This window comes from Anarrhichthys ocellatus, unplaced genomic scaffold (genome assembly GCF_004355925.1).
Source record: "Anarrhichthys ocellatus isolate YVR2014 unplaced genomic scaffold, GSC_Weel_1.0 scaffold112, whole genome shotgun sequence".
Lineage (NCBI taxonomy): Eukaryota > Metazoa > Chordata > Actinopteri > Perciformes > Anarhichadidae > Anarrhichthys > Anarrhichthys ocellatus.
In genome coordinates this window covers 27,599-39,102 of record NW_022280142.1, presented here as the reverse complement: position 1 = coordinate 39,102, position 11,504 = coordinate 27,599, and the positions used below count along the sequence as shown (strand labels likewise).

Genomic DNA, 11,504 nt, shown 5'->3' with positions numbered 1-11,504 from the left:
TAAGAGCAATGTTATGTCAAAGTACTTTGTCCCTGTATGCATTCTGCATGCAACGTGTACTTTGTAAGTGCAGCAGCAAAGGTAAAAAACTTCCCAGTTTGGATGTGTTTTCACATGGAGGCCACTGTATTTATCAGCCACTGTATTTACTTCAGAGCTTGTTTGCTGAAAACAGCTGCCTGCTGCTGTAGTTGATGAGAGCAGTGAGACTGAACCCATAGACTGTATGTAAGAAGTGGAAGTAGTCGTTGTGACGTCACCCATCGGTGTGTGGACTGATGTTTTAAAGTTTGGCGATTTGGCCGTGGCCATCTTGGATTAAGGCCGTCCCCATCTTTAGTCATCAGTGAACGGAAGTGACCATATTTGGACTGAGGAGTGATGTAGAGGAGTTACGTATACGGCTCTGGTAGCAGCCTGTCAATCACATTAGCCCCGCGCTAAAGCATACTCCTCTTTATAATCTGTTTGACTCTAAATGAACCATCATTTACTAAATGAACATCATGCTGTATAGAAGAAGACTTGAAACTAGAGATTGAGACCATAAACTCATGTTTACAATGTTTACTGAGGTAATAAATCAAGAGAGAAGTAGAGTCATTTTCTCATAGACTTCTATACAACCAGAGGAGTCGCCCCCTGGTGGTCAGTAGAGAGAATCAAGGTTTAAGACAATTCCGCATTGGCTTCACTTTTCAGAACTGGAGCTCACCGCCTGTGTCAAACCAAAATGATGAGCTAAAGGCTAAAAGGCTAAAAAGCCTATAGAGCTCCAGAGTTGGTGACAATTCTCTGATTTCAGCACTTTGAAATAAATCATATTTGAATACACACACTCACATATATGCACACATAAATATAGATAGATATGACACTACGAGACTACACACATGAAACTCTGTCCTGAGTTTGAAGCTGTGTGATTGTGATGCTTTAATGCTGTAATTCGATGCGGAATGCTACAAAAGCTTAAATGTCACCTTCAGGTTACATGAAACCTGCCATGATGATCTGATGTCATCATGGGGTTTTTACAACATGTAATCTGAAGGATCACAGTCGTCACAGAAGCCTTTGTGTGTGGTTTGGTCGTGACTTTGATCATTTCCTTGTTCCTGCTCGCAAAGCATGTGACAATGTGAAGAAAACTCGTAAAGCCGGTTGGTCCACTGGTTGAAGTCAGAATATATAAAATCTAAGATTTTCCTCTGAGACACAGAGCAGCAAAATTCCATCAACAGTGAAAGTTTATACTGCAGATAGAAGAACGAGGTAAGAAGCATCTCTTCTTCTTGTTATGTTTTAGCTGTGTTGCCTGTGCTGTTTTTGTTATATTGTGTGACAAGCGACATTTATATTTGAAATCAGGACTTCACTTGTTCTGTTGCCAAGTTTGTTTAACTCACTACATTAGTTTGAAGCTGGAGAAATAAAGATAATGAAATAACTCACATTAGTCACTTCAAACTAATTTAAAAAATAAATATATTTACTTTGAGACATGTTATTTGTCTCTGTTGTGTACATCTTGTACTCTGTGACTGTTAGTGTTTGTGAATTCATTTAGGATATAATTAAAAGGCAGATGGTGTCTCTCATGTAACATCCTGAATTAAAGGTGCAAATTGTTTCTTATTTTGTAGAGTAAAGGAGTAAAATGAGACATTTTACCATTTAAGCTACTCACAACAAAACCACAGAATTTGTTCTAATTATGAAGTTTTTGTGTGTTTCTCAACATTTACTTTTAAGGACAATAACATACATTTCTGTAAAAAATACAAAAAAGGTTTTGCTTTGTTTCACAAATTTCCCTGAAATGAGGATAAATATCATCAATCAGTGTTGATGTTGACCTTGTCAATATTTTTTTTGTTTTTCAGCATTCTGCAATAATCTGAATCATAACCGACAGTTCATTGGCTTTTTTTTTTGCATCTGCTCCTGACATCTTGTAATCTGTTCTAACCACTACAGGCACCATTTGACTGTAAATGGAGCCAAACACTGAAGATTAGTGAAAATGAGTCAAATGTTTTCATTTTCCCCACAGAAGGTGTTGACATGAAGTTCGGGTTGCTGGTGGTTTTGGCCGTGGCGGTTCTGGTCCCCAGCCTGTCCGAGGGCCGGAAAGTCTCCAGATGCGAGCTGAAAAAATTGCTCGGGGAAGCCATCAACCTGCCCAGACGCATTAAGGACAAAATCCTGGCAAGGGGTGAGGTTAATAAATGTTGGGTTAGTAGTCTGAGGGGTAGAAATGTCAGCTCAAGTCATGAGCTCGTGTCTCGAGTCATCAGCATGAATCACTCTGAAAAAATACAGAGCAGGAAGAGAAAGACTTGTTCCTGCAACCACGAAGAAAAAAAACTGCAAAAATAGAGATGTCCACATGCAGCAATAGAGAAAGTGACTGACATTAATGACATGCAAAAAGTAAGAGTAATAAAAAGTGGATTTTAAAAGAATAGATTTTCACTAATTAACATATTCTCGCCTTTTTCCTCTTTTGCTTCCTGCCATGTGTTTGCATGACTTTTTCACTGCAGTTATTTGTAACTTGGAAGCAAGGTCCCATCTGTACACCAACGGGTATGGCAAACGCAGAACTACAACAACCAGACCAACAACTGCAGTCACAATTCTCTCAACATCAATGACCACCAAGCCAACAACCATTGAGCAAACAACCACCGAAACAACGAGCACCGAGCCAACAACCACCGAAACAACAACCATTGAGCAAACAACCACCGAAACAACGAGCACCGAGCCAACAACCACCGAAACAACAACCATTGAGCAAACAACCAGCGAGCCAACGACCACCGAAACAACAACCATTGAGCAAACAACCACCGAGCCAACGACCACCGAAACAACAGCCATTGAGCAAACAACCAGCGAGCCAACGACCACCGAAACAACAGCCATTGAGCAAACAACCAGCGAGCCAACGACCACCGAAACAACAGCTAGAGTAATGAGACGAAAGCGTGAGTCTGACATGACCAGTGAGGAGCGTGACACAGCAGAGCTGGAGAAAGTGTTGAACATGATAGAAGAAAGCGAGGACGGCGGGATGAGCGATGAAGATGGAGAGAGTGAATCGGACGGAGAGAGTGAATCGGACGGAGAGAGCGAATCAGACGAAGAGAGTGCTTCGGGCGAAGAGAGTGCTTCGGGCGAAGAGAGTGATTTGGGCAAGGTGATGGAGGATCCTCCACTCCACTCCACTTTGTCCTCCACTCTCTTTGAGGACGAAGAGAGTGATTTGGACGAAGAGAAGCAGGATGACATCAGCGGTGAGAACGAAGAGAGCAATGAGGGCGATAGTAAAGAGGAAGACGAGGATGAAGAGGTCGAGGAAGGTGAGAAACGTAAGAAGCGCCACGCCCGTCAGTGGAAGCCCAAAAAGAAGAGGAGATTCGGCTTGTACGGGCTCTTCCAGCTGTCTGACCTGTATCACTGTAAGTCGGATAGAGGCTGGTCTTTTAACGTGTGCCAGACAGCCTGCAAACGTGAGTCTTTGATCAAAGAGACATACAGAAATTATTATTATTAAAAAACGAGATGTTTGACATTTAAATAACTGTTCCTTCTTTCCCCAGAATCCTTCACCGATGACGACATAATGGATGACATTGACTGCTTTGTGAGGTCTCGTTCCTGGATGTAAGTTTGCACAGCAAAGTTAAAGTGACGCTTCACCCTCATGGGATACTCCACCCAAAACATGATTATAATATTAAGAAAGCAAAAAGATATTTGGTTCCAAATAAGAAAGAAAATGAGTTATAGAGCTACATGTGTTGTTGGAGGAGCAGCCTGCCCCATAATGTCAATTGAATGTGATTAATTCAGAGTTAGTAGGAGCAGCCATGCTGTTGTTTTGAGTTGTGAGTGAACTGGACCTCAGAAAGAATATTTGAAAAAAATTATTATTACAGTGGTTTATTTACAGCATATACATACGTACATTTATAAGTTTATACAGCCTTCTTAGAAATGCCACATTTGATTTTCAACAAAAAAAGTGATTTGCTCTACAGCTGCAAAAATTGTCAGAAATTCCGTGAAAGGTTAGACATTTATATTTAAAATGAACTGTTTTCTTCTGTGTGTTGGTTTTTTGGAGTTTATGCATTTTTGTGGAAAGGAAGGTTTCTTTTATTTTTATTATAAATTTGTGGCTGAAACCTGTGTTGAGCAGAACCTTCTCAGCATGAAAGGGATCTCTATTATTTTAAACAAAAACGGAACATTATAACCTTCATGAAGGGAGGATTTACTGCAGGACACATGCTGCTTACTGACTAACTATAATAACTGCTGTTTTAACTAATTATTCCACTTTGTCCCATCTAAACAGAACTGTGTTGAGGAAATCCCTTCCCCAGTGTAAAAGACTCAACCTCCACAATTTCTTTGGACACTGTAAATGAGCAGCGGGCACATTTTCTACATGCAGGATGTCACACCAACATGTTTATCTCCCAGACATTGTGAAGCATTTTACATTTTCTCACAAATTAATCTGTGATATTTCTTTGACAAAGTCATTTGTTTTCGTTTGTGGCTGAATTCGCCTCAAAACATCACCAGTGATGAGAGTTGAACTGTATCTCAATACTTTCAATAGTTTTGATGATATTGTTGCATCACTTTAATCTACCGTAAAAAAATATTTGGTGAGTAGAAATACAAAAAAATATGATTCTTGTATCTTTTGCTATATCTTACAATAAAGATGTTTTTCTGCATATTTGTGTTTTAGGAACATGTCTACTATGAGAACACTGACTGATCAAAGTTAGATCTTTTCTGGTCAGACTATTAATTCTGACAACATAAAGTAATAATTAACAATCAGAATGCTCTAACAGGCCTCATGGATCTCTTTAAATAGAAATGTAACTTCTGGGCCACCTTTCCACTGCTGCGATATTAAACCCAGTTTCCCAGTTTAAGGATTCAAGGTTTTATTATCGTTATGCAATACAGGATTAGATAATGATCTATCTATTTGACTCTAAATGGACCATCATTTACTAAATGAGCATCATGCTGTATTGAAGAAGACTTGAAACTAAACTTAAACTTATTATCATCGTCATATATATATATATACATATATAATTTGTTGAACCTTTTATTTGTTTCCAGTTATATTAACCGAGGTTACACCTAGAAACAAAATGCGTGCAGATTTAAATAGTAGCAGCTTCCTGTTTCGGTGTCAAGTGTTTCACAATAATGCAGCCTATCGCAGCCTGTAATTAACAGGCAACATGTTGCTTTAGTATCTGGCCACAGTGACAGCAGGAGGCTGTGAGACGATGTGGGTCACTTTCCCTTTTTCTGCTCCTTTACACACAACCTATTGTTTTCTGATCAGCCTGGAGAACTACAACAGCTTAAGTATTAAAAGTAAAAAGATAAATTAAAAGAGTTCTGGATCCACAGCTAATCATGGCCTAATTCATTGTTTGAATTCAGGCCTTCTTGCTCAAACAAATTTAAATTTAAATTTAAAGTGGAGACATGTTTCACCCCCCATGATAGATGAATTAAATTTATCAAACTTGAGGAAATTAGATTCTCCCTTAAAGGCTCCTTGAAAACCGTTAATAAAATAGGGAGACCCTTTCACAACTTGTAACTTTTGGATTTGTTTTCTGTGTATTTGTTTAGTTGTGCAGTTTGGTGGCTCGTGGGCATTACTAGTTTGGTTCTGATGGGGGGAAACTAACAGGCCCTGAACTCGTGTACATTTTCTTTTGTGCTTATAAATCTGTGCAAAACTGCAACAAAGATATTTGGGGGAAAAGAAAGTTCAATAAAAGAACCTTGATGGAAAAAAAAAATAGTTTTTTGCTGAAACTAGTTGTTCCGCTGCTCACCTTTCACACTGCTGTGATGCTTTTCTTCGTATTCACTGCTGTCACATTGCCGACATCCGATCCTGAAATAATGAATATGTTGTGATTACGTGAGAAATTAAATGGTGTCACCTTATCTGGTTTATAGTCTCAGGGCCCGAGTCTTTTCAACAGCACGAAGGCGTGACCTGTAAATGAGAAAAGATGTTTTCAGGTAGATGGATCATCCTCCCCCCCCCTCGACCTCAGAAACCAGCTAACTGGGAAATTTGGAGCAACTTTGTGCTCTTCCTGAGCCAATTGTTCCCAGGAGTCATGGGAGCGGCCTTTATGGAGAACAAAAGATGCAGGTTCTCTGTGATTCGCCACCTCAGAATCTGCAGACAGTATATATATATATATACTTCGTGTATCGTATGATTTCAGAGAGTCAATATGAGGGTACTTGTGGCGTTTCTCTTGTCGGTGCTGGGCTGCAGTCTGGCTGAAGGGCGACTTTTGTCCAAATGTGACCTGAAGAATGAGTTTGTCAACCTGGATTTGAACTTCGTGGCAAAGAGTAAGTGCTGCTTGTAACTTTTACATAAGAAACACAGAGGCCTTCTATTTATGGGTTTAAAAATAAATAAATGTTCAATATTTTTGTTAACTGCAAGTAAGAAACGGATGAAAAATTGCAGCTTCGTTTAATGTGATTCACGATATTTCTTTTGGTGAAAAATGAACATTTGTTTTCAGACTTGAACAGTTTGGAAGCTCCTGGACTGAATCTGTATCGCCATACTGATTTTATGTAAACCAGCATGACCCTTTATGTCTTTAAATTGTTCTTTTTATCCACATACACTTGTATGGATGCACATAAGTATAACAGTATACATCTATATATGCAGGTGGAAGTGTATACTGTATATACATATATGTATGAGTGTACGGTACTTTACACCTTTAGTCTAAAGTTTAGACTAAACGGTAAAAAGTTGAATGTGACGGCTTTTTTGCGGCTTTTTCAAATAATACAAAATCAAATAGAAAGAAAATAAAAGTATCTAGAAACCTGAGCGCATCACACATCACATAACACAACTGTAAATGCATTTCATGAATTCAAATAGAAACTACAAACAACATTTTGCATAAATTATTTGGACAAAAATCCAGGTCAGAAAAATACAAAACAAACTTAAAGGGGAGAGATCTGAGATTGGGAGCATTACAATTGTCTCTCACCGGCTCTATGGAGCAGAGGAATGAGATGTATCAGCCTTTGGAAACACACACACACACACACACACACACACACACACACACACACACACACACACACACACAATAATTGTTTGGGTCTGCACATGATATTTGCTTGCATTAATAATACAGAATATCAGCAAAACGACCCTTTAGGTTAAGTTTTGTTCAGATTAAAGTTGTCAAGAGGTATGGCATTAGAGTAAAGCTCACATTGTGCCCAAAATTCACGACAACTTTGTGAAAAAACCCACCTGTTATATTTAGATATTATATATATATATATATATATATATATATATATATATATAGATTGTATGCAAGTAGAAGTTTTTGGGCTGATGGTGGCGCCAGAAGAAAAAAGAGGGGGTCAGAAAGTCATTGGGGATCATCCTCTGGGGATCAAGAATATCCACAGCGAATTGAAGATTGCCCAGGAGTTTGTGAAAGTGTGTTTCTTTATTCTCTTCCCTTGCCTTCAGTTGTCTATTATGTGGAGCGGATGTCGGGCTTTAACACCAGTGCGGTGACTCACGAGACGGAAGACCCCGGTAGCGAGAGGAGGCATGCGAAAGATGGCGGCACAGTCTGGCCCCACAGCGTCACGCCAAGGAGCGCCAAGATGTCTCCGGGACCCAGCGGGCCTCCACACCAGGACGAGGAGGCCCCGACGTTCTATGGTCTTTTCCAGCTCAGTAATCTCCTGGCCTGCAGCGACGGCACGACTCCGTCCCCCGACATCTGCTCGATGGACTGCAACGGTGACTTCAGTTTGTGTTTGTTTCCATATTTATGTGTGAACGTCATTGTCACAACTGAGAAGGTGTTAGTGATCTACCAACCAACCGTGTCCTCAGGAGAAGCGAAGCATTTTTAGACTCAAGTTACAACAAGTTCAACCTGCATCTTTGACTTAAAACAGTAAACTTGTTTTCTTTCCAGACTTCATTGACGACGACATAAGTGACGACTTAAAGTGCCTGTTGAAGGTCCATGCTGCGTTCATGTAAGTTCAGTTTTAAGGTTCTTCTAATACTTGAATATTCATGCAACTTGATACTTCTACTCCATCTCAAAGGTAAATATTGTATTTTAGTTTTACATTTGTCTGACAGCGTTAGTTACAGTTCTTCATCTCCTTCCTGTCCAGTTTAAACCTGGTATCTCCAGATGTGTTGATGTTGAATGTTTGTGATGAACTGAAGGATGAAATGTTCCTTTATGTGTTGATAAAATCCTCCTACTTCTTCAGATGAATAAACTCTTTAAAAAGCCTCGTGGATCAGCTGGAAGATGCTTCAGAACAAACCTGACAACAGGTTGTTTGTTCTTTAGATACGAGGTTCTCACAGGACAGAGACGCTACAAACACGTGATGATCTTATAGAATAAGATGCTTTGATGTAGATTAAACTAGACAACAGGATATAAAGGAGTTAAAAACATCTACAGCAGTGAAATACAACATAGTGGAATATTTTCACAGTGTGGTTTTAGTACTTTTGCTTGAGTTAAGAGTGCTGTGAATGACTGAACTGAATTTCTAATGTGAATACTTCCACAGGAGAAATGCTTTAGGGGGGCCCCACTGCGAAAAGTTACAGCAAAGGTGGGTAATGTATTCCAATGTTATCAACAGTGAACAGAAGTGATACAGAGGCAGTTTAAATGGTCAGTTGTGAATGCTGGAGATTGTCCTGGGCTGATGTTAGAGTCGCAGCCTAAATTATGTTCCCAGTTCTCATTTTTAACTTCTAGTTTCCTTTAGCTGGTTCCTTTTTGGTAATCTGTCTTTCAAATACAAGAAATTCTGAATGAATTACCGTTTAATTGTGACATCAATACTTCACAAACAATATTAACATCTCATTTGTTTATTTGCAGGTACATGCACATCTACCGGGAGTGCGGAAATAAAACCTCTGACTACCTCAATGAATGTGAGCCATAACTATCACTGGAGGGATTCACCTTCTCTCAAATGAGTGGTCATCTATGCCAGTAATAAAGTGAAGCAGCACGTTACACCCGTAACATCCAATAGTATCTGAGCTTTGTTGTAGAAAAAAGTGACACAATGTGTGCTTATGAGGGAATGTCCTCCGAAATGTGCATGTCATTAAAGATTATTGAAAGGCTTTAAATTGCTCTGTAGAAATGATTACTCACTAAAGAGTCTTATATTTAAAGTCACGGATGTAAGGAACTGTGCAAAGGTTATTGGTGTGGGGGGGTATTTAATTTTATGGAAAAGAGTTTAAAAAAACATCAAGTGCAACATCGTCCCCCAATAACTCAATCCCCAAGATTTTGTATGTTAAAATGATGAAAATACAGCCATCATTTTAATAAACAGTTACGTCAAAGTCATGGAATGAGAACAGACGGCTGATTTTGATGAGAACGTTAAAACCTTCAAATGGGGGATTAGGCCTACAAAACGTTTAAAGACCCTTACCTGCCTTCCCGGGGAAGGCCGACAACCTTCCTTCAGCACAAAGACAAATACTTAACAACCTCCACACAGTAACAACAATTAAAAAAGGGAAAAGAAACTGCAGCAATTTTCACAAAAACAAGTTTTTCTTCTCAAACCTCTCGAACCTGAACTCAAAGGAGAGCAGCGTCTTTCCCGAGTAACATGATGGAAGTTCGATATAAACATTTTCAAGACCGCCATCAATGTGCCAAAATGTTTATTGTCATGTAAACATTTATGCTCATGGTTTATGAGCATAACATTCATTTTACTAGCTGAAAGATAATTCAATGACAACATACTGTGAGTCAGTTTTATATTAGTATCAACATAACATATAGTATTTTACTTCTAACGCATGCAGCATATATACTGTACAATTCTGACCCTTGTGCCTCACTGGGGACATTTTTGGCTTTTTCATTTTTCATAAAAATTTGGTGAGGTTGTGAGTTTTATTTCCAAATTTTGGAAGTTCAACTTCAGCTTATAAAATAAATAGGAGCAAAAAAATAACAACAATATCAATGTTGTTGTTAATCATTGACATATCCCAACCTCTGATAATCTCCCCTAAAGGTATATGGAAACAAATTCATTGTTAGTGGGGTTTTTCATAAAAGACAACAGTCACATTATGTAAACAGACTGGCATTTAAGAGGTTAAAATCCCCAAAATAAACTAACACTTGGGTCATCAACGAAGTCATGATCCGGAATGTCTGAATCAAATGTCCTCATCAAACTGTTGATATTTGAGTCAGTATCTGTTCAGAGCGAGTGATTGTTTGTCAAAAGGCAACACAATGAAGACAAGTCTGCGACAGTAACAGAGTCAAGTGTGACCTCTAGTGGTGACAAGTCAGAACAACAACAACATAACTCCAGCAGTATTATCGTCTTTTTTAACTCTTGTGCCTTACTTTTAAAAAAAAGTTGCTCTCATGTAGCTAGAGGACAAACATGTCTGTGTCAAAAAACAGCTATAAAAGTATTATATATTAATATTGTGTTAAATTTTTCAACCAACATCCGTCCTGATCACAACTCTTGACTTTTCCTCTGTTGCCACCAGCAGCTTGACATTTAATTTTTTTAGTAATATATGTTGACAACTATTCGATGGGTTGCAGTGAAGTTTGCTCCAGACATTCATGGTGCCCAAAGGATGAATCACAGTGATTTAGGTGATTCCTTAACTTTTCCTCTAGCGCCACCAGCATGTCAAAGTTTTCACTTATCCTGCGGAATATCTCATCATCTAATGATGGATTGGCACATGTCAGAATTTCAAACAGACGCAAATTATTTATAAGTAAAACAACCGCATTTTAGGTCTTAGACGCCCGGCTGGTGCTCACTGGGTCAGAAGACTGTGCACGGGATGAGGGAGGAGGGAACTCCTTGTAGCAGCAATCTTTTCTCTGTCCGATAATCCACATTCAAATAAATGTAATGTCAATGTATGAGCTGTAGGTGGCGACAAAACGCCAGCTTTCTTTTCTTAGGCACTGAGTTACCTGCAAGTGCAAAAAACAGAACAACCGGAAACTAAAGGATTTTGCCCTCACAATAATCTATCTATCATTTGTGCTAGTGTTGAATTATAAAGACTACTTTTATTTGTACAATATGCATTATTTACCGGGTTAGTTTTTTATTTATTTTTTGTAATTGTATTACTGTTTTCTGGAGTCCTGGATTCTTTTTTTGTATATGTATCCATATACTGTATGTATATATATATATATATATATATATATATATATATATATATATATAGATATATATATATATCTATATATATATATATTTTGTATGTACTCTGGCCTCTAAATACAAATGAAGTGTCACTTTGTACTAGATTTATGAAATGATTTGTTTATTTGTTTTGT

General features: G+C 38.5%; 2 protein-coding genes across 2 annotated transcripts; both read left to right on the top strand.

Annotated features, from left to right (window-relative positions):
• The first annotated feature begins 1,209 nt into the window (after nt 1-1,209).
• Nucleotides 1,210-4,763, top strand: LOC116399475 (mucin-22-like). Its single transcript, XM_031876667.1, has 5 exons — nt 1,210-1,275; nt 2,057-2,218; nt 2,550-3,521; nt 3,612-3,675; nt 4,373-4,763. Exons 2-5 carry the CDS (start codon nt 2,068-2,070, stop codon nt 4,443-4,445), a joined length of 1,260 nt encoding a protein of 419 aa, XP_031732527.1. The 5' UTR covers nt 1,210-1,275; nt 2,057-2,067; the 3' UTR covers nt 4,446-4,763.
• A 1,554-nt stretch (nt 4,764-6,317) lies between these two features.
• LOC116399437 (lysozyme c-1-like) lies at nt 6,318-9,081 on the top strand. The gene is made up of 4 exons (XM_031876597.1): nt 6,318-6,441; nt 7,613-7,891; nt 8,073-8,136; nt 9,015-9,081. The coding sequence occupies exons 1-4, from the start codon at nt 6,318-6,320 to the stop codon at nt 9,079-9,081; spliced, it is 534 nt and encodes a 177-aa protein (XP_031732457.1).
• Nucleotides 9,082-11,504: the final 2,423 nt, after the last annotated feature.